The following is a 24,422-nucleotide window of genomic DNA, read 5'->3' on the forward strand; positions in this document are numbered from 1 at the left end:
GGTAACAAAATGTAGTTTCTTTTTAACATAAATGTGTTCTGGTAATTCGAAACGTACTATACATATAAATCGTAAATTAAGAAACTACCACCTTGCACATACTCCGCAATTTCGTCAGTTTGCACTTCGTAATCACTCAGCCAGTTACAAAATTACTGCAACGACGGTCGTTCGAAAATGGCAATTTTTGGCGATCGTCAATAACAATAATTCTTTTACCTAGAATGAATCCATACAATAAAAAATATAATTAAAAAAAAATCTAGCCATTTGAAACAGTTGCATGGACCATCTCGTAAATAAATTTTGTTTACCTTTTCGAAAAACGCATCCAGAAGTTTTCCTGTATAAAGTCTCGTCTGCTTCTAGCATCGAAAAATGGCCATTTTCGAACTTGTATGTTCGCGCAGCAATTTTGACGAGATTTCTTTCGCGAAAAATAGGTTCCTGCAAGCGGAGGCGGGCCCGTGGGGTCACCTGTCGCCCGCTCCGAGAAGTCCCACGAGGACCCCGGCGATAAGTCCCGGGGCAGCGTCGTCCACCTCTCACTTGAGTCCAGGGACCAGCTCTGGCGGGCCCAGTCCGACCAGTCCAGCTGGCCCGGCCGGTTCGACGTCAGGCCCACGCGGGCCCGGGCCCAGGCAATATCGTGGGAGGACCTGTAGCATGCCAGCGGTGCCACGGCACAGGGTGAGCCATTATTCACGCTTACTCCTGCTTTCTGACCTTTCATTTTCACAGCGTAGCCAATCTGCAACGACTCTGCACACTGAACGTCGCTCCCAGCGACATATTGGCAACAAGATCGATCAGATTGCTCGATAAAAATTGGCCACCCCTTTCGGGATTCCCGACGCCGCTCGGAGATTACTGTTCCCGGTGTACCTTTTGTTCCAAACGGGATCGTCTCCTTTAAGTTGACGGATTATTACCCGCACACCTGAAAAGCTCCAGTGAACTATGTTACTACGTTTACAATGGCAGCGCGCGTTCGTAGCGGAGATCAATAACGTTCCTGTTTCGTTAATTTCTGGCTCCGCTGCCACTCGCACTCCAAAACGCAAACGGGCGTAATACACTTCGGGGAACGTTCGTCTGGGAGGGGGTTTTTTTTTTTTTTTTTTAAACCGTGTGATCGATTATTGGTTTTATTTCCGTGGGTAGCGGTGCAAAAAGAAGGAAAAGAGAAATAGTTGCGAAGAATGCTACCGGATGCCGGTGAGTCTCTTGAAAGAAAATATTGGAAATTATGATCGAACGGACACCGAGGTAGGGTAAATTATTCGTAAAGCAGGAAATCCTTTCGCGGAGCAGATTTTGTTTTTTTTATCGAACGGTGTACCGTTGTTCAATGTACAAAGCACTCGATCCTCCGAATAGTTTGTCGGAAATGTTATTTGAATTTAAAGTAAAATATTATAGTGCATTACGGAATCTAAGACGGACAGGTGACGTCAGACTTTTGTTAATATGCGAATTTGTAATCACGCCGGTGACATTTAACGGACGCTGTATCAACGATCATGGTGGAACACTAGTGATCCATAGCACGCGCCAATTAGCTTCTTCGAACGTATGTTAGCAATTTAAGCGCACGTCAAATCATTGCATAGTTATCGGTCGTATGCAAATTTATCGATGCAGTCGGTCACGGTGATTGAAAAATTGAAATCTATGATTTTCTAGAAAACGTCATCGTCGTCAACTGATTTATTGTTGTAATTTCATGCTTGTATCTTTTTATTATTTACTGCGTTAATAAATAAATTTTTGGTGGTACTTGAAATAAGGTTGAGATTAGAAATTAATTTAGAAGAAATTTTAAATAGAACGAAATTATGAGAATCGTAAATAGCAGTGGGATCAATCCCGTTACTTGAAAGTGACCAATGACGAAATGAAAGGTTTAATATCGATGTGATAAATAAATTTTAGATGGTACTTGAAATAAGGTTGAGATTAGAAATTAATTTAGAAGAAATTTTAAATAGAACGAAATTATGAGAATCGTGAATAGTAGTGGGATCAATCCCGTTACTTGAAAGCGACCAGTGACGAAATGAAAGGTTTAATATCGATGTGATAAATAAATTTTAGATGGTACTTGAAATAAGGTTGAGATTAGAAATTAATTTAGAAGAAATTTTAAATAGAACGAAATTATGAGAATCGTGAATAGCAGTGGGATCAATCCCGTTACTTGAAAGCGACCAGTGACGAAATGAAAGGTTTAATATCGATGTGATAAATAAATTTTAGATGGTACTTGAAATAAGGTTGAGATTAGAAATTAATTTAGAAGAAATTTTAAATAGAACGAAACTATGAGAATCGTGAATAGCAGTGGGATCAATCCCGTTACTTGAAAGCGACCAGTGACGAAATGAAAGGTTTAATATCGATGTGATAAATAAATTTTAGATGGTACTTGAAATAAGGTTGAGATTAGAAATTAATTTAGAAGAAATTTTAAATAGAACGAAATTATGAGAATCGTGAATAGCAGTGGGATCAATCCCGTTGCTTGAATCCGGGGTAAGAATCGTTACTTGAAAGCGACCAGTGGCGAAATGAAAGGTTTAATATCGATGTGATAAATTTTAGATTGTATTTAAAAAGTGGCTGAGACTAGAAACGAGTTTGAATTTTCAAGATTGCTTGAATCCGGAGTAAGAATCGTTACTTGAAAGCGACCAGTGGCGTAGTGAGAGTGCTGGTTTTAATATGGATATAAAAAGTTTAATATGTCAACAATCACAATACGCTCGAAATACAAGTGCACCAAAAATTCGTAGACATCACAGAGTGCTTTTTGCAGAAGGATTACCGGGCACCCGGCGTGCCGCAATTATTCACTCGTTAATTTCAACGGCCAGACCGACTTTGTGACCGCCCCTTGTCACGTTTGAGCAGTCGACGTTGCAGGACAAAGACACCGTGACACTCGCGTCGAGTTTCTGCTGCAAGCTCATGCCCAGCTGAAGGTTGCTATTGAATTTGAAACGAAAAGCCGACTTCTCGTCGATTATGCATTTCGCCGCCGCCCCCAAAGTCCAATCTTGAGTGTTACGTCCCGAGGCCGTGATACCGTCGATGGCAATGTCCCAAATCGGATTCACTGCGGACGATCGAATAAAATTCGTTATTTTATTGTTTACTTCGACACATCAGGCGTTCGATGCTTCAATGTGCCTTCGAACTTCGACTTTCCACGAACCCTTCGTACTGACCCTAGTAGCACAAACAATTGTATACACATTCATATGGTATTAAAAAGAGAATCAATCTTTTTTTAATATTCAAATATACATACAATATTTATTATCTATTAAGTAACAAATATTTTTTTTTAAATATGCTGAAAATATCTATTTCATGTTACGAGAAAAATATGTTTTTCAGAATACTAAATGAATCTTTATTTCATATTAGAAGCAGAATATTTTTCCCTAATATACAGATAATATTTATTTCATATTATGAAAAAAATATTTTTTTCTTATTATAAAACAAATCTTTATTTAATATTAGAAATAGAATATTCCCATGGGAGAAATTTTAATGGGGGATTCTAGAGGCCAGAATAAGACGAAAATCAAGAATACCAATTTGTTGATGGAGGCTTCGTTAAAAAGTTATTAACAATTAAATTGAAAAATTTCAAATCGTCTTGGAAAAATTATTTTTAGTTCGAGGGGTCAATGTCAAGCATTTTTGGTGAATAGACATACCCCCGAAATCCTACTCAGTTTCGAGAAAAAAATTCCTCGCTGAAAATTTCATGTCTGACCATAGCGTCGATATGTTTCACTGAAATTTCATGCGTATCTTTAAAACGTCATAACTTCTGAACGGATTGGACGATTTTAATGTTTAAAAAAGCAAATTACGCGTATCTTGGCGGAGAATATGTACAACTCGCAAAAATATTCGAAACGTTGATCGTTGACCCCGTAAACTAAGAAAGACCCAATAAAAATGGTCCAATTTTCAAACAGCCATAACTCCTACAATTGTGAATATATTTTAATGAAACTTCTTTCTGAAGTAGAGCTCATGGGTACCTACAAAAAAGTATTACACAACTTTTCTGTAGGGCGTCAAACAAAATTACTAAAAATGAAAAAGGAATTTTTAAGAAAAATCGACAAAGCTAGGTGACTAAATTTTTCGACGAAAAAAAAAATTTGTAATTAATTCTGAAAAAATTATTTTCGGTTGCGGAGGTCAATTACAATCATTTTTGGTGAAGAGTCATATCGACGAAATCCTACTCATTTCCCAGAAAAAAATTCGGGAAGGTGTAAAATATTTCGACAAAATTAAAAAATATCAAATCGTTCTGGAAAAATTATTTTCGATTGCGGGGGTCAATTACAATCATTTTTGGTGAATAGACATACCCCCGAAATCCTGCGCATTTTCGAGAAAAAAATTCAGAACGTGTGGAACTTTAAACGTTAATAACTTATTAACAAAGCCTCCATCAACAAATTAGTATTCTTGATTTTCGTCTTATTTTGGTCTCTAGAATCTACCATTAAAATTTTTCCCTGGGGTAGCGGAGTACCCTGTGATTAATTTTTCGTATAACTTTTTCTTAAATTTGAAGATTTTATTGAATGTTATTTAAATATTGAATTTATATTTTTCAAATATTGGATTTACATTTCCCTGAATATTTAGCTTGTGTTTTGTAAACGTTCAATTTATATTTTTTGCACATGTATACAATATTTTTCTCATATGAAAAAATGTGCCTTAAAAAATATTTATCCAATATTTTTGTGCTACTAGGGGATAATCTTAATTAACGCGTCGACTGCCGAATCACAGACCAAACCCTTCGAATTGTCCACGAAAATGAAACTTCGTTTTTGGAGAATCAGAAAATTATTTTTAGAGTCTTATTAAAATTCTATAAAATGTTCTTTAATGGTTAATTTTGAGAATTTGTTTAACATCTCGGTGAAAAATGGAGTAACAGGAATAATTGAAACGAACGTAATTGTCCAGGCGCGGTCCTCGTCGGTTCTCGTTGTTATGCATCTATTACGGAAGCTTTCGGTTATCATGCAAATTGCTGATTAGAAGCCTGATTAGTTGCGTAACGTTCGTATTGAACGAATTTAATTGGGTGTTCATTTACAGCTTACGCCGCGGCAAACGTTATTCCAGCAGATCGTAATTGAAACCCTCGCGCCGAAGACCAGTATAATTATCTACTCCGATGTTAACCTGCCCTCTGGGTTAACTATACCGTAAAATAATCTGGAGTCGCGAATTATACGACGTGAAGCGATTAAAACGAGTCATCCGTGTAACTCATTTAATTTTTGGTAATGGATTCCTCGAACACTTATCTTCCTCGAATATTCTTAGTAACCTTCACTTACACGCTAAATTGGAAGAATATATTTTAATGTACAACTCATAGAATCCAGTATCCGATTTTCTAATCGAAAATTTCAACGAAGAGATTTCTAACTTCGATTCGACCGTTCACAATCGAACCTTCCAACAGAGAACAGCGACAGACTTGAAACGCACTCGCGCAGAGAATAAAATTGTTATTATTTTTTACCAAAGTGCATTTCCTATTTTCCAACGACCACGTATGTACGAACGTTTCTTCGCTGTCGGGACTTTTATTTCGCCGACGCGAACGCGCCTGCGTTCGTAAAAAAAAGAAAATAAAAAGGGAAACGAAACGAGAAAGAGCGGAAAATAGCAGTTATTTTCTAGAAATATTTGTGTCCGCCGCGGCCGCGCTTATTTTCGTTTCGATTGGCAAGCAATTACGTTCCCTGCTAGTCGCGGAACGGGGAAACTACGGGAGATTTTGAAATATGCATAGAATAATCGAACAACGTCTCGTTTTATCGCGGATTCCTCCGACCGTCGCGCGTGTATAAATAAAAATAAAGGCGCCAGCGAGGACCTTTCCGGGGCAATAATAATTTCGAGGCAACTTTTCAGCCGTAATTACGAATATCGATTCCGCGGGAATAATAAAGCGACGAGCGGGTGAAATTGCTGCGTGGAAATTATGCGCGCCACGAGTCTACTTACACGTAACGAGTGATTGCGGGGAATCACTTGTTTCTATCAATTGAAATTGCTCGATGTAAATGAGAGATTTTTTTTATTATTATACCATTGAATTTGCAATCAATTCCATTGTGGAATTTTTGGTAAATATGTTGACTGAGATATTTACATGAATAGTGCACTGGTGAATACATAGGTTGAGATATTAAATAATAAGGGCGAATAATTAAATTAATGGCGCATTTAAAGAATGTATTGAAGAATGAAATCAAATTTATACAGGGTGTTCGGACAGCCCTGGGAAAAATTTCAATGGAGGATTCTAGAGGCCAAAATAAGACGAAAATCAAGAATAACAATTTGTTGATGGAGGCTTGGTTAAAAAGTTATTAACAATTAAATTGAAAACTTTCAAATCGTTCTGGAAAAATTATTTTTGGTTGCAGGGGTCGATTACAATAATTTTTGGTGGATATACATACCACCGAAATCCTAGCCACTTTCGAGAAAAAAAATCGAGGAGGTGTGAAATTTTTCGATAAAATTAAAAAGTTTCTAATAATTCTGGAAAAATTATTTTTAGTTGAGGGCGTCAATTACAATCATTTTTGGTCAATAGATATACCCCTGAAATCCTACCCATTTTCTAGAAAAAAATTCGAGAAGGTGTGAAATTTTTCGACAAAATTAAAAAGTTTCTAATAATTCTGGAAAAATTATTTTTAGTTGAGGGGGTCAATTACAATCATTTTTGGTGAATATACATACCACCGAAATCCTAGCCACTTTCGAGAAAAAAAATCGAGGAGGTGTGAAATTTTTCGATAAAATTAAAAAGTTTCTAATAATTCTGGAAAAATTATTTTTAGTTGAGGGGGTCAATTACAATCATTTTTAGTGAATATACATACCACCGAAATCCTACCCATTTTCTAGAAAAAAATTCGAGAAGGTGTGAAATTTTTCGACAAAATTAAAAAGTTTCAAATACTTCTGGAAAAATTATTTTTAGTTAAGGGGGTCAATTACACTCACTTTTGATCAATAGACATACCCCTGAAATCCTACCCAGTTTCGAGAAAAAAATTCCTAAACGAAAATATAATGTCTGATCATGAATGAATGATTCCCCTGAAATTTCACGTGTTTCAAATCGTTCTAAAAAAATTATTTTTAGTTGCAGGGATCAAGTACAATTATTTTTGGTCGATACACATACCCTCGAAATCCTGCGCATTTTCGAGAAAAAAATTCAGTAAGGGCGGAACTTTAAATGTTAATAACTTTTTAACGAAGCCTCCATCAACAAATTGGTATTCTTGATTTTCGTGTTATTTTGACCTCTAGAATCCCTCATTAAAATTTTTCCCAGGTTTGGCAGAACACCCTGTATATTCTATAATGAAGGGAGTAAAAGATAGAGAAATGGAGAATTGGATAAAAGAAAAACAGTGAGGAAATGTACGTATAAAATTTTGTAATATGGGGCTCCATTTCCGAGAAAATCGAGTTTAAGTATTCCTTAAATAGAGTGCACTCGACTAGCCACAATTTGTTTAGTTCGTCCAATTTGGGTCGTCACCGCTAGCCTCCATTTATGTTTATAAACAATATCAATCAGTATTTTACAAAATTTTGAACGATGCAGTATAATAATTTATAGATTGTTTGAAAGTATCGACCTATAAATAATTCTAATTTCTGAGTAATAATTACAACTGATTTTATAGAATTTTACGAATCCAGTTTTGTGACTAAGAAAATCATAGAACTTGTGAAATAGAGGCAGTTGTTGTTTCATCAGAAGCGATATATATTTCAATATTAATCGATTAAAACCGATATCTCTCGCGAATAAACGCATCAGCGGCGGATGATCAAGATTATCGACTGTAACGTTGCGTTTCGTTCGTTTTTTTATCCTCTCGAAAACTTTCGAGAACACGTTAATCAACTGAACCACACGAAATCGAGAAGTTTCAAGGTTTTCGTTAACCTTCGAGCAATTTTAGACACTGTCGATGAATTTTAACAATGAATATTTTATTTTCTATACACGATAGCCTGCGTCAAATTAAAAAAGTAATCCTTCTATTCGTTTCTAAAAAATATTGATCGTCTCGTTGAAATTTTATTTTTACAACTGTTGAAAAATATTTTGATCCGGTATAGCTATGATTATACGAAACGAACTAGCATTTAAAAAATTTAAAAAAAAATATCGATCTTGTCTCGACGTTTCAGGTGCTTTGTTGTTATCGGGGGGAGAAAACTGTTCAAGTATCAAGGTTAGGTTAATAACAGCACAGCTGTACGCCTTTGTACCCAATGTGTACCTTCGTTTATAATTTCTTTTTTTACTCGATTTTAATCTTTTAATATTCGGAAGTCTGGCACGAAGTATTATCATTATTATGTAAATAGTGTTCGAATGAGGAAATTACTTACTCCAGAGGAAAAAGATCCAACATGTTTGCTCCAGAATGGTTCCCAATGAAATGGAATGGCTATAAAATCTAATAAATCGAGTCACGTGTTTGACATGCCTCGTGTACATGCTGTAACAATCGAGTAATTCGCGTAGCTATAAATATTGTCCCCGACCGACGTTCCACGATGCGTGGAAAAAATCGTCTTTTTATGGAGAAAATGCATTTCCACGAGAGTAATGCTATCAATCACCGGCCTGTGTCGAACGTTTTTTCAAAATCCTAATCGCTAAATTCGAGTTACGTACAGGGGCACTCTTTTCAGCTCTCTGGTATGCAAACGATCATCGATTGCATTGTGTTTTCGAGTGGAAGGGACGAGCAACAAGTGCCGCGTCTTTCGTTTCAGACAAAAACAGATCGTGAGAGAACAAAGCATGGACCATAAGCAGTGAATAGAAATAGTTTAAACAGAACTTCGCGGAGCAAAACGTAGCGAGGCTTGCTTTTGAGACTATATAAATATACTATTCGATATATAAATACTATATGAATATACTATTCGATATATAAATACTATATAAATATACTATTCGATATATAAATAATATATAAATATACTATTCGATATATAAGTACTATATAAATATACTATTCGATATATAAATACTATATAAATATACTATTCGATATATAAATACTATATAAATACTATTCGATCTTAAGAAAATTCATTTCGATCGATGTGTCTTTTGCATTATTCTGATTTGAGGTGAAAGTCATTGTTTTCTTAGAGTTTAGTGAAAAGTATTGAAGAGAGAGTCCATATTCGTTTTCTTTTGAGACTATTCGATCTTGAGAAAATTCATTTTGGTTGATGTGTCTTTTGCATTATTCTAATTTGCGAAAATTCATTTTTATCGATGTGTCTTTTGTATTGTTCTAATTTAAGGTGAAAGGCATTGTTTTCTTAGATTTTAGTGAAAAGTATTAACCTGTATATTAACGACAGAGTCCATATTTGTTTTCTTTTGAGACTATTTGATCTCGAAAAAATTTTAATCGATGTGTCTTTTGCATTATTCCAATTTGAGGTGAAAGTCATTGTTTTCTTAGAGTTTAGTGAAAAGTACTAACCTTTATATTGAAGAGAGAGTCCAAATTCGTTGGGTATCGAGGTACATCGTAAATGAAAGCCGACATCTTGGTAGCTAAAGGCCATGCCGACGTCGTTCTTCGTCATTTTGTTTGTTTCTGCACTGTAGCCACCTTGGTAGCCGACGGTGAAGCCCTTAAAAGCGGTCACTATGGAGCCCAAAATGTCCACGTTCGAATTCATATCACTGGCTGCGAACAAAACCCATTCGCTCGTTCTTTAATCCGCAAAAATTCTATATTTATTTTCCAGTAACTAAATCCGAAATTCTTTGCATATATTCCGCTAGGTTTCGACGAACCACGCGAATCTTCATCGCCATATCCAACAAGAATAACGATCAAAATAATAATTAACCACTCAACAATGAACTAAATCGATTCCAATCGTCGAATCGTAACCGAATATCTCTACAGAATTTTATACTGCATAAGGTACGAGTTCGTTAAAAAATTTTCCAACGAAAAGTTTGCAACCATAATTTTATGAAAATGTGTTCCCGACGCAGACGTGTTACTGAATACCGAAAACGCGGCAAAGAGAATCTCGTTACGCTCTCTGGATAAAAGTTGAAATAGAAAAATTTCGTTTTCCAAACCTCGTTGCTGGCGCAGAAAATTGTTTACCATTGAGAGCATGAAAGTGAAACGTCGAATGTAAAGGTTTCTCTCGGAGATGGAACGATGTCAATGAAAGAATATTTGAGAAGCTTCAGGGAATATACATTTACGTAGACGTTGCATAAAAATATGGAAACGAACATGCAAAAATGCCTTCATCGTTTTTAATTATTTTCTTGTTTTTATTTCTTATCTCAAAAGTACTCGTTTATTATTATTTTATCTCTAAGTATCGTAATTTTCCAAACACCGTTACGTGGCTGCGGAGGAATCGAATTCTAACATATTTACGGTGTGCTTGGTGTAGTTTTCCTGCTTTGGTAAAAAAGTGGTTAACAAAAATATCGCGCTGTTTGAAAAAAAAAAAACGGTTCCATGCTGAACAGAGGCGTTTCGGAGAATTTTATTCCGAACGCTTTCGGCGGTTTTCATTTTTATTGCACGGTCGAATCGTTCGTCTTTGAGGGTCCATGCGCATATTGTGCATCGCACGACAAACGAAAAGTTGATTGTATTTATTAACACGGAATTTCTCTGGTTTGAAATCCTGCTCGAAGCTCGTTCGCGTCATTCGAGCGAAACAGCCAATAGAGACTTGGTCTGTATTCTTCAATTAAGATGCGTAGCGATAGTAATTTCATTGCAAAATGAACGCAACCTAAGGAAAACTGGAATAAGTAAATAATCGTTACTTCATCGTTTCACTCGAACGAAACGAATGTTCCAAATCAGAGATGAATATTTAAAGAACGCGCAATTTAATTAACCGTAACGGGAAATTTTACGAATTTAACAAATAAAGTAACCGTATTTTAAATTTAAACGAAACGTTCAAAAGACATTCGAGGCTGTAAAAAAAAGGAACGAATTGGCTTACTTTTCCATTCGTATTACGCTTCGTAACGATTCATTATTATTTTATTCCCTCGTAGACCAACGTCAATATTCAATATTTAATAAAATCTCGCTCGCAAAAACAAACACGTTAATTAAAATTCTTTAACGAGTAATATCAAGCGTAGAAACGAGATACATTCGTCCCGGTCGTTTCGAGAATATTAAATATCCGGACTTTATTTTTCAACGCCGAAAAACACCGCTCTGTCCAGGATTTAACGATTATTTGTAAACCCATCTTTGTTACTGTCTTCGTTGCGAAAACGAAATGCGAAAATCCGCGTTTTTCCGCGTCCAACGGTAAATAAATGTAAAATTCAAATCACCGGAGATTAAATAAAAAAAAAAAACAGTTTGTTTCTTGTTTTTTAAACCACGGGAAAGGTTTCGAAGTGTTTAAACATTGAGAGCCACTAACAGATCGAACAGATCGCGTTCAAGTTCTGTTTGTTGCAATTGGCGCCGATTTTGATGATTTAATGATTATTTGTAAATGTAAAATTCATATCACCGGAGATTAAATAAAAAAAAAAGAGTTCGTTTCTTTTTTTTTTTAAACCACGGGAAAGGTTTCGAAGTGTTTAAACATTGAGAGCCACTAACAGATCGAACAGATCGCGTTCAAGTTCTGTTTGTTGCAATTGGCGCCGATTTTGATGATTTAACGATTATTTGTAAATGCAAAATTCAAATCAACGGAGATTAAATAAAAAAAAAACAGTTCGTTTCTTGTTTTTTAAACCACGGGAAAGGTTTCGAAGTGTTTAAACATTGAAAGCCACTAACAGATCGAACAGATCGCGTTCAAGTTCTGTTTGTTGCAATTGGCGCCGATTTTGATGATTTAACGATTATTTGTAAATGCAAAATTCAAATCAACGGAGATTAAATAAAAAAAAAACAGTTCGTTTCTTGTTTTTTAAACCACGGGAAAGGTTTCGAAGTGTTTAAACATTGAGAGCCACTAACAGATCGAACAGATCGCGTTCAAGTTCTGTTTGTTGCAATTGGCGTCGATTTTGATGATTTAACGATTATTTGTAAATGCAAAATTCAAATCATCGGAGATTAAATAAAAAAATGAGTTCGTTTCTTTTTTTTTTAAACCACGGAAAAGGTTTCGAAGTGTTTAAACATTGAGAGCCACTAACAGATCGAACAGATCGCGTTCAAGTTCTGTTTGTTGCAATTGGCGTCGATTTTGATGATTTAACGATTATTTGTAAATGCAAAATTCAAATCATCGGAGATTAAATAAAAAAAAATTTCGTTTCTTTTTTTTTTAAACCACGGGAAAGGTTTCGAAGTGTTTAAACATTGAGAGCCACTAACAGATCGAACAGATCGCGTTCAAGTTCTGTTTGTTGCAATTGGCGCCGATTTTGATGACCTTGGCGGCGGTTCCGGGGTTGTAGCTAATTTCTGATCGCAGTCCAACGTCCGCTATCGGTGTTCGATTGAGAAAATAACCGACGACCACCGTCCCGTCCATCGTCCATTTGTGCAAGAAGTTCCCGTACTCCGTCTTGTATTCCGAGTCCGCAGTCCCGGTTAACTGAAAGTTACGAAACTACGCGTGAACGGACGCGACAAGGCGGAAAATAAAACGATACGAAAACCCATTATCGACGTCGACTTTTCGACAAAGGGACGACGTAATACGCGTTAAGGAGATATTGCTGTCTAGACTGTCAATTTCATGGTCCTTTTTGTGATTTTTTTTTTAATGACAGGTAGGCTGTTTTGTACCGAGACTTTGTAGATATATTTATTCATCTTATAAGCACGTACAATATTTTTTTCATTGAAATATATTCACAATTGTGGGAATTATGGCTGTTTGAAAATTGGACCATTTTTATGGGGTTTTTCTCATTTTGCGGGGTCAAGGACCAACTTTTCCAATATTTTTGCGATCTGTACATATTCTCCACCAAAATACGCGTAGTTTGCTTTTTTGAACATTAAAATCGTCCAATCCGTTCAGAAGTTATGATGTTTTAAAGATACGCATGAAATTTCAGTAAAACATATCGACGCATGGTCAGACATGAAATTTTCGGTGATGAATTTTTTTCTCGAAACTGAGTAGGATTTCGGGGGTATGTCTGTTGACCAAAAATGCTTGCAATTGACCCCCGCAACCGAAAATAATTTTTCCAGAATCATTTGAAATTTTTGAATTTAATTGTTAATAACTTTTTAACGAAGCCTCCATCAACAAATTGATATTCTTGATTTTCCTCTTATTTTGGCCTCTAGAATCCCCCATTAAAATTTTTTCCAGGAGTGGCCGAACACCCTGTATAGGGAGTAGATGGTAAGAAAGAAAACACATTCAAACGAAGTTTTTGAAACTTTTCCCTCGATCTAAAACACGAAATTAACACAATAAAACCACTCCACCTAAAAATCTCCAGACACTAATCATTCACTTTAAGTGCAGGTTATAGGGCACAGCCCAAGGTACTGCAAAATAACCAGGAACAAAGGACAAAAAAAAAAGAAAGAAAACACAGTCCGTTAGAGACGTCGTCATGAGACAGTCTGGTAAAGACGCGTAATCGCGGTTTATAGTGCAGAGATATTATAGTTTAACCTACGTGTGGCTGCATGTGCCCCACATCACCCACTTGCGTAAATAATAAACGGTAATAATTGTGGGGTAGCTCGGTGGATGGTTATTTTACCCCCTAGCCTCCTCAACTTGTATTTCGAGACGCGAAACGCAACATGCGCGTCGATGGTTTTTCTCACATAAAGAAAACTTTTTCTTTTAGAAGAGAAAAACCAACAAAAATATTTAAATTTTATCGTCCATTCAACGTTCGATAAAATCTAACAAAAGTCTGTTTACAATCTGGAAGAAGTTTTAACGTCTATAAACGTAGTGCTCACTTTGATTGCGTCGCAGTCCAAGGCTACGTCGCTGCCAATTTCAAAACTTCCGCCGGTCTTCCTGCCCGTCAGCTTTATGAGACTTTTGCCATAATGGTAACCCGATCTGAATACGTCCCTCGCGCTTTTACCGAGGTCCGAAAAGCTCGGTACACTCATGACGCGTTGCTTCGATAAGGTTGACGACAAATCACGCACCACCGGGCAATCGAATTAGCTGCAATGGACAATATTAAATTGCAACAAACTATAAAATACGAAGGAAAAATGAATTCTGACGATGTCTCGATCTGTTAAGAGACTATTGCGCCTCGAAGATAGTAAGCGAAAAGGAACGATAAATTTTTGTTTAACTTTTATAACATTAAACTTAGTTATAGAAATTTGGATTTGTCAGCTCTGTGGTTTAGAACTGTTTAAAGGAGTGTTGCTCTCGAGGCTGTCATTTCTTTGTGATTTTTTTTTTAACGACAAGTACCTTGTTTTGTACTGACATTTTGCAGAAATATTTATTCGTCTTATAGGTATGTACAGTATTTTTTTCATCAAAAAATATTAAAACTTGCGAGAGTTATAGCTTCTTGTTTGAAAAAAACGCATTTAAACTGGCTTACATGATATTTCAAGATCTAGCAGACCGATTTACTTGAAATTTGGAGAGAATATTCAGCAGACACGCCTTTATAGCTAAAACTAGAGATTTAAAAAAATATTGAGTTTTACTATTTTTTTTGATACGCTAAAGACAAAAGAACGATTAAGCCATTGGAGCACCTTTTCCAAAAAAGCCATTAAATAAGAGGTTACAATTCCCACGATTTTTAATATTTTTCCATGAAAAAAATATTGTACGTGCTTATAAGATGAATAAATATATCTACAAAGTCTCGGTACAAAACAGCCTACCTATCATTAGAAAAAAAAATCACAAAAAGGGCCGTGAAATTGACAGTCTAAACAGCAATACCTCCTTAATTGCTAAAAAAAAATACAGTGATACTCGAAATATACGTGTGAGAGACAATATTATCATACTCGATGTTTAGAGAATAACCCAGACCTTGTTAATTTAATAATAATCTGGTACAAACTTTGTTGGGGGTCTTATAGGAACGATATAGTAGCATAAACCAGACAATAAACAAGAAATTATCTCGGAAGTTTAAGCACGATCAAAACAGCCGCTTCAGAGAAAGGGTTGTGTTCATCGTAATCGAGTAATTGCTATAACCCTCTTCGTTTAACAGCATACGTGCCAAAACTGTTTATAAACGTGAGCCATTATAATATTTTCATAAAATATCAAGCCGAAAAACTGTGAATAGAACGCTATTCGATAGATCGATCACCCATTTTAGAAACATTCTTTCCCCAGGTGCGAAAAGAATTGCAATCGATTATTTAAACGCAGCTTGAACCACTCCGGGAGGCAATTAGGAGCGTCTTAATTATTCTCTTCGAAAGGAAATTCCGCGTGGAATTTCACTAGCCAGCTAACGACTGTGAACGGAAACGTTGAAAGGGTTCTTAAACAGGCAATTAAGGCGGCCATGTTTGGTGCTCGAGAAGAAAAATATTTGCACATTCTAAAGAAAACATAATCGTTCGTTATTTCGTATGCAAGCTCGTCTTCTCCGTACGATTTATTTTTTAAATAATTGTTTAGAATATTATATAAAAATGATAGATTTCAAGTCAGAAAAAAAGTGGCTATTTTATCTCGGGAAGTGTTTTCCAAAGGACCATAAATAACGAAAATATTTAACCCCCGTGTTGCGTGGTCCACCCTGTGTAGTGACTTTCTTGGGGCTGGAGTGATCTGTCATATGATCCTCTCGTGTACTCGCTGACAATGGGTTCTTCCCCATTGTCAATCCTCCGAGTGGCCACAGAGACGTACTTAATGAATCTAGGTTAGGTTCCCTCTAACTTTTTCTCTTTTTGGTACGAAATTTCGTTTCTTGAAAGCAAAATATTCGCAAGATTATTCGACTCTCCATAAAACATCGTGTCTTTTCTATTTCAAAAACTGGAGACTTCAGGCCTCCGTTAAATATTTGTTGTAACTATTTAAGTATCATTTTATAGTCGATAGAACGTAACGTGAAATATATTTGTTCGACAAAAGCAAAGAGAAATTGATCTTTCGAGTCGTCGTGCAAAGAAGACGAGGATAAAACGCGTTAATCGTGTGCTCGCTGTGCAGAAATTGTTATTTTCTCGACGAGTGCCAAAAATGACCGTCTGATCGCCATCGTCCATCGTCCTCCGAAATTAATTTATCGCGTGGGGTATTGCGTTCTAGAGGAAGTGAAGAGAAGATCGTGGAAATATAGGGACGAGATAGCTTTGTGGGTTAAAGGTTAAGGGCCATTCACCAGATGGAAACGTCGATGTAATTGAATTCGTCGATGATTAGCGCGACGATCCTCCCGATAGTGTGCAACATCGCCGTCCTTGACCTTCGATGAAACTGTCGATCAGTTGTCGGGGATCTAGGAGAACACCCTAGCTACCGAATTCGTTTTATCAGCTTTGACAGGGTTCGGCCCGATAACACCGCCACTGACATTTCTTATGGTTAATGTGACCCGAGCAACATCGCGAGCTTCATCGCGGATGGCGACGATTGCTCGTAACGTCAGTCTTCAAGTTTGTTTTGTCCGTCGTGAACGTCGACGAATGTCTCGTTCGATATTCTTCGGTGCAACAAACATTTACACAAATATATCATGATTAGACTGTGGATCTTTGTGCAAATTCATATTTTTATTTATAGAAATAACGAACTGGAAGCTTTACAGAGGGTGGTTTCAACCCCTATATACAGGGTGTTCGACCACCCCTGGGGAAAATTTTAATGGGGGATTCTAGAGGCCAAAATAAGACGAAAATCAAGAACAGCAATTTGTTGGTGGAGAGTTTGTTAAAAAGTTATTAACAATTAAATTCAGAAGTTTCGAATCATTCTGGAAAAATTATTTTTAGTTGAGGGGGTTAATTATAATCATTTTTAGTGAACAGACATACCCCCGAAATCCTACCCATTTACTAGAAAAAAATTCGAGAAGGTAGGAAATTTTTCGACAAAATTAAAAAATTTCAGATCGTTCTAAAAAAATTATTTTCGATTGCAAGGGTCGATTATAATCATTTTTGATGAATAGATATACCCCCGAAATCCTACCCAGTTACGAGAAAAAAATTCGAAAATGTGTGAAATTTTTCGACAAAATTAAAAAATTTCAGATCGTTCTAAAAAAATTATTTTTGATTGCAGGGAACAATTACAATCATATTTGGTGAATAAACATACCCTCGAAATCTTGCGCATTTTCGAGAAAAAAATTCGAGAAGGTGTGAAATTTTTCGACAAAATTAAAAAATTTCAGATCGTTCTAAAAAAATTATTTTTGATTGCAGGGATCAATTACAATCATATTTGGTGAATAAACATACCCTCGAAATCTTGCGCATTTTCGAGAAAAAAATTCATTACTGGTGGAACTTTAAACGTTAATAACTTCTTAACAAAGCCTCAATTAACAAATTAGTATTCTTGATTTTCGTCTTATTTTGGCCTCTAGAATCTCCCATTAAAATCTTTCCCAAGGGTGGCCGAACACCCTGTATATTATTATTAGACTGCAGATCTTTATGCAAATTCATATTTTTATTTATAGAAATAACGAACTGGAAGCTTACAGAGGGTGGTTTCAACCCCTATATACAGGGTGTTCGACCACCCCTGGGGAAAATTTTAATGGGGTATTCTAGAGGCCAAAATAAGACGAAAATCAAGAACAGCAATTTGTTGGTGGAGGATTCGTTAAAAAGTTATTAACAATTAAATTCAGAAGTTCCGAATCATTCTGGAAAAATTATTTTTAGTTAAGGGGGTTAATTATAATCATTTTTAGTGAATAGACATACCCCCGAAATCCTACCCATTTTCTAGAAAAAAATTCGAGAAGGTGGGAAATTTTTCGACGGAAAAAGAAATTGTTTAAATCGTTCTAAAAAAATTATTTTCGATTGAAAGGGTCGATTATAATCATTTTTTATGAATAGATATACCCCCGAAATCCTACCCAGTTAGGAGAAAAAAATTCGAGAAGGTGTGAAATTTTTCGACAAAATTAAAAAATTTCAGATCGTTCTAAAAAAATTAGTTTTGATTGCAGGGATCAATTACAATCATTTTTGGTGAATAGACATACCCCCGAAATCCTACCCACTTTCGAGAAAAAAATTCATTACTGGCGGAACTTTAAATGTTAATAACTTCTTGATTTTCGTCTTATTTTGGCCACTAGAATCTCCCATTAAAATCTTTCCCAGGGGTGGCCGAACACCCTGTATATTATTATTAGACTGCAGATCATTGTGCAAATTCATATTTTTATTTATAGAAATAATGAATTGGAATCTTTATAGAGCGTGGTCTCAACCCCTAAATACAAGTTTCTTAGTTTCTTACTTGAATTATTTCTTATATCTTTGCATATTAAGTGCATTTTGTAGTTTCTTGAGAATTTTAATTTCCTATAAATGGATAAACATCCGCAGTCTAATTATTATCGAAAGTCTTCGTTACTTGAAAGGTTTTTCTTGATCTTGAAAATAATTAACTTTGTCTTAATTGTACATTATAAATAGAATGCAAAGATACAGAAACTAAATTGAACCAATTAATAGACGGCGAATTAATCGTGAAATTAAAACACTATTCGCAAAGGTTGAAGGTGATATACGGTTACGAATAAATTACACGCGAATATTAAACACTCGGATCAAATTAAATGCATTATTAATTGAACGTTTTCGCCAGAATGGCCTTTTATTGTGTTCGATTGAACAATCTTGTAATTACAGTAACGTAATCGATTACCCAATTGTCGATTAATTGCGCGCCGAATGCCCATTAATTGCGCCCTTGGGATTATCTGCAGAATACATTTAACGGGTGATAAATCGCTTCGCAGGTCGCGGATAGTAGATTTAAATCGCGAAAGTACTACGGTGCCGTCGACTAAGAACAATGGCGAGCTTCCTGGGGGAAAAAATCCTAGAAAATTCAAAAACTAAAAACGTTTTTTACAACGTACTTCGACTTGTAATAAATTTAAAAAAGAAAATGATACTAAATATTAACCCCTTAACGTTCATGCCCGAGTCTGATCGCTTTGAAAAACGATATTTGTTTAATCCAATGATTTAAGGGATGATAATATTTGTTTTCTTTCAAGTTATACGTCGGATACAACATTGTAACTAACAAAAACCGCATTTTTAGAAACAAATCCAATAAAGAAAACTGATCATTCTTGGTTAACCCGAAAAATATCAGCGTTAAGGGGTTAAGCTCGTGCTTACGAGAGAAAAATTTCAAGTTGAACGAAGATAGTTTTCCCGGTATTGGAATCGACTGAAATTTCCGTATTCGCGTCGAACCTGTCCAAAGATACGTTCGATACCGTCGAGAGAAAAAACAGAAAGTTTATTACTTAGTCAGGGAAGTTGCATCGGTGGATCGTCAGCCCCAATGCTACTCGAAGTTTCACGTAGCCAATTGCAACGAGAGGAAAAAGTTTTACCGCTCGTCTCGTAAAAAGAACTGGATCTGCAGCCTCCTCGACGAGAAAGAGTCGAGTTACAAAGGAAACAGAGAGATTACACAAGAGATCCGTCAGGTTTGATCCTTCGAGACGTCGAGGAGGTGCGAGTTTATCCGCGGATCGGATCCAGCTGATCTAGCAGCGTGTCCGTGTCAGGTAGATCTCGATCGTTTCACGACTGGTTTTCTACGACAGATTCCAATCGCGAAATTAACGAGCCCTTCGCGAGCTATTTATTAAAAGAGGGATTTTTATTAGGAAGAAAAAGGCGCGTTTCGTCCGGGCCTGCTAGTGGACTTATCTCTCTAAAGTTTGTTTATTTACACAAATAACAGTTATTACCAAGTATAATGTCAAAAATGTACAAGTCAATATGATTATAGTTACAAAAGAATACAAGTAAAAAATGATTGTAATTGACCCCCGCAACCGAGAATAATTTTTCCAAAATGATTTGAAATTTTTTAATTTAATTTTTTAATATACTTTTTAACGAAGTCTCAATCAAGAAATTGATATTCTTGATTTTCGTCTTATTTTGGCCTCTAGAATCCCCCATTAAAATTTTTCCCAGGGGTAGTCGAACACCCTGTATTTAGGGGTTGAAACCACCCTCTATAAAGCTTTCAGTTCGTTATTTCTATAAATAAAAATATGAATTTGCATAAAGATCCACAGTTTAATCATGATATATTCGTGTAAATGTTTGTTGCAGCGAAGAATATCGAACGAGACATTCGTCGACGTTCACCACGGACAAAACAAACTTGAAGACTGACGTTACGAGCAATCGTCGTCATCCGCGATGAAGCTCGCGATGTTGCTCGGGCCACATTAATGTATACAGGGTGTTCGGCCACCCCTGGGAAAAATTGTAATGGGGGATTCTAGAGGCCAAAATAAGAGGAAAATCAAGAATACTAATTTGTTGATGGAGGCTTCGTTAAAAAGTTATTAACAATTAAATTCAAAAATTTCAAATCGTTTTAGAAAAATTATTTTCGGTTGCGGGGGTCAATTACAATCATTTTTGGTGAATACACATATTTACGAAATCCTACCCATTTTCGAGAAAAAAATTCGAGTAAGTGCTGAAAGTTTCGAGTGAAAAACAAGACTTTCGAATCGTCTTGGAAAAATTATTTTTAGTTGCAGGGGTCAATTGCAAGCATTTTTGGTCAACAGACATACTCCCGAAATCCTACCCAGTTTCGAGAAAAAAATTCCTTACCGAAAATATAATTCCTGGCCAGAAATGTCTGCCCGAATTTTCATGTGAATCTTTAAAACGTCATAACTTATGAACGGATTGAACGATTTTAATGTTTAAAAAAGCAAACTACGCGTATTTTAATGGAGAATATGTACAAATAGCAAAAATTATCGAAAAGTTGTTCCTTAACACCGTAAAGTTAGAAAACCCCCATAGAAATGGTTCAATTTTCAAACACCCATAACTCCTACAATAGTGAATGGATCGCATTGAAATTTAGTATGGAAATAGAGCTCATGGGTACCTACAAAAAAAGTATTAAACAACTTTTCTGTAGAACGTCAAACGAAATTATTAAAGATCAAAAACGAATTTTTAAGAAAAATCGACAAGGGGGTAAATTTTTTGACGAAAAAAAAAAATTTCAAATCGTTCTAAAAAAAATATTTTTGGCTGCAGGGGTCAATTACAATCATTTTTGGTGAACAGTCATATCCCCGAAATTCTACTCATTTCCTAGAAAAAAATTCGAGAAGGTGTGAAATTTTTCGACAAAATTAAAAAATTTCAAATCGTTCTGGAAAAATTATTTTCGGTTGCGGGGGTCAATTATAATAATTTTTGGTGAATAGACCTACCCCCGAAATCCTACCCACTTTCTAGAAAAAAATTCAGAACGGGCAGAAATTTAAACGTTAATAACTTTTTAACGAAGCTTCCATCAACAAATTAGTATTCTTGATTTTCGTCTTATTTTAGCCTCTAGAATCCCCCATTACAATTTTTCCCAGGGGTAGTCGAACACCCTGTATATAGCAACCGAGTTGGTCGAGCGCTTGTGAGAGCGCGAGCCATCTAGTGGCGAGCATGAGAGGCGACGCCACAATTTTTATCATTAAAAAGGCTTTTGGTACTGGCTATTAAACGTACTTTTCATTTATTTACGATAGTTACGAGTAAAATATGATTCTACAGGCAGACGCGAAAGTTTCGACCGTTTATCCCTTAAAGTGCAAGCAAAGTTCCCGAGTAAGAGTATAGTGATTCGTAAGCCGCTTGCCCTATTAAAGTTAATATTCTTCTGGCGCGGTTTCGAGACCCGTTGGGGCTTTCTCCACTACGTTTCTTTCTTGCACACGCTGCTTTCGTTTATTTCGAGCACAAACATCGAAATAACGAAATTTCAATCTGGGTCGAAATGGACCCAGAATCCAGTTCAAGAATCGAACGTCCAATAATCTTATTTAACGAAGTAAACTAATATAAATGTTCAAGAAACCTCATTCTCGAATCTGGAGAAACGAGGTGGATATTGTTAAAAATTTTCGCATTAATAATCCCCGTATCGCAGAAGTTATGGAAGTTTAAGTTGAGCTGTGTTATTATACGCAGTTCGTGAAAAGTGCGTTGCTGGGAAGCTGTTAATTAATACCTTCGTTATAATGAATACGTTAACCGAGATACTTGCTATAATTATAAACGAAAGAAACTTTTTTACGTGTAAATATGAAGTTAGCCCGTAACGATTATACGAGATACACGATCAAATATAAATTACACAGTCCTAAAAACTGTCGAACTCGCATTAAAACAATTTTCATTATCAATTATCGAGAATGCATTCCTTTCGAAAATGTAAAAAAAATTATTTGCCCCTGTCGAATAAACAATGTCTTTCCTCGACATATTTTCTATAATTGCATTTAACTAATACGCGTTAGAAGAAATTAGGGTAAAACGCGATACGTCGGTCAGCAACAATGTGCCGTAATTCGCATAATGGGTACGTCGATTCACTGGGATTCACTTTGACCCTAATCTCTGTTCGTAAGTCAGCCTCGCAGATTACTCGTACTTTATCAGGCCGCGTGATGTTTAAAACATTAATTCAATTGAGGGCAAGAAACGGGTCGACGAAACAACGACCGTAGTTCTCATAAATACTTAAAAAACACTAGAAAACACGGTAACAAAAAATAAATGTAAATTTCTATTTCAAATACTTTCATTCCGTAATAATTTTAGATATTTGTAATATCGTTATAAAAATGTTTGTTGCTTTTAAAACCGAAGTCCAGCCATTATATAGGGTGCTTAGTCTGGGAAAAATTTTAATGGCGGATTCCAATGGCCAAAATAAGACGAAAATCAAGAATACCAATTTGTTGATGGAGGCTTCGTTAAAAAGTTATTAACGTTTAAAGTTCCACAAGTTCTGAATTTTTTTCTCGAAAATGCGCAGGATTTCGGGGGTATGTCTATTGACCAAAAATGATTGTAATTGACCCCTGCAGTCAAAACTATTTTTTTAAAAATGATTTGAAATTTTTTTTTTCCGGTCGAAAAATTTCACACCTTCTGGAATTTTTTTCTAGAAAGTGGGTAGGATTTCGGGGGTATGTCTATTCACCAAAAATGATCGTAATTGACCCCCGCAATCGAAAATAATTTTTCCAGAACGATTTGATATTTTTTAATTTTGACGAAATATTTTACACCTTCCCGAATTTTTTTCTGGGAAATGAGTAGAATTTCGACGATATGACTCTTCACCAAAAATGATTGTAATTGACCCCTACAGCCAAAAATATTTTTTTTAGAACGATTTGAAATTTTTTTTTTGCCGAGAAATTTAGGCACCTACCTTTTGCGATTTGTCTTAACAATTCGTTTTCTATTTTTAATAAATTTGTTTGACGCTGTGCGGAAATATTATCTAATACTTTTTTGTAGGTACTTATGAGCTCTACTTCAGAAACAAGTTTCACTGAAATATATTCACTATTGTAGGAGTTATGGCTGTTTCAAAATTGGACCATTTTTGTTGGGTTTTTCTCAGTTTACGGGGTCAAGGACCAACTTTTCGAATATTTTTATAATTGCTATATATTCTACAATAAAATACGCGTCGTTTGCGTGTTTGAAAATTAAAATCGTCCAATCCGTTCAGGAGTTATGACGTTTTAAAGATTCGCATGAAATTTCAGTGAAACATATCGACGCTATGGTCAGACATGAAATTTTCAGTGATGAATTTTTTTCTCGAAAATGCGTAGGATTTCAGGGGTATGTGTAATGACCAAAAATGATTGTAATTGACCCCCGAAACCGAGAATAATTTTTTTAGAACGATTTGAAAAATTTTTTTTTCTTCGAAAAATTTCAGCACCTTCCCGATCTTTTTTCTCGAAAATGGATAGGATTTCGGAGGTATGTGTATTCACCTAAAATACTTATAATTGACCCCTGCAGCCAAAAATAATTTTTCCAGAACGATTTGAAATTTTTGATTTCAATTGTTAATAACTTTTTAACAAAGCCTCCATCAACAAATTGGTATTCTTGATTTTCGTCTTATTTTGGCCTCTAGAATCCCCCATTAAAATTTTTCCCAGGGGTGACCAAACACCCTGTATTATCTATTGTTACTAGCGGAGAAATAAAATTCCCTCATACGGTGGGTTTGTGCTTCAGAAATGGACGAACGGATAAAATTTTTAAACAAAAAACTGCAGCGGACGTTCCGTCGATTGTTAAATC

At 35.7% G+C, this 24,422-nt stretch overlaps 2 protein-coding genes across 2 annotated transcripts in view; one reads left to right on the top strand and one right to left on the bottom strand.

Moving 5' to 3' along the window:
* LOC143349398 (uncharacterized) overlaps positions 1 to 24,422 on the bottom strand; it is a 79,006-nt gene that overhangs the window by 28,718 nt on the left and 25,866 nt on the right. The window contains exons 3-5 of the mRNA XM_076780632.1: positions 14,052 to 14,268; positions 12,486 to 12,708; positions 9,618 to 9,827 (exon numbers count right to left, since the gene is read on the bottom strand). Coding sequence (XP_076636747.1) covers positions 9,618 to 9,827; positions 12,486 to 12,708; positions 14,052 to 14,210 — 592 coding nt within the window. The 5' untranslated portion in view covers positions 14,211 to 14,268. The remainder of the gene's footprint in view (positions 1 to 9,617; positions 9,828 to 12,485; positions 12,709 to 14,051; positions 14,269 to 24,422) is intronic.
* The window catches only part of LOC143349411 (uncharacterized), a 58,945-nt gene that overhangs the window by 12,322 nt on the left and 22,201 nt on the right, over positions 1 to 24,422 (top strand). The window contains exon 3 of the mRNA XM_076780658.1: positions 444 to 690. Coding sequence (XP_076636773.1) covers positions 444 to 690 — 247 coding nt within the window. The remainder of the gene's footprint in view (positions 1 to 443; positions 691 to 24,422) is intronic.

The sequence above is a fragment of the Colletes latitarsis genome, chromosome 2, assembly GCF_051014445.1.
Source record: "Colletes latitarsis isolate SP2378_abdomen chromosome 2, iyColLati1, whole genome shotgun sequence".
Taxonomy (NCBI): Eukaryota; Metazoa; Arthropoda; class Insecta; order Hymenoptera; family Colletidae; genus Colletes; species Colletes latitarsis.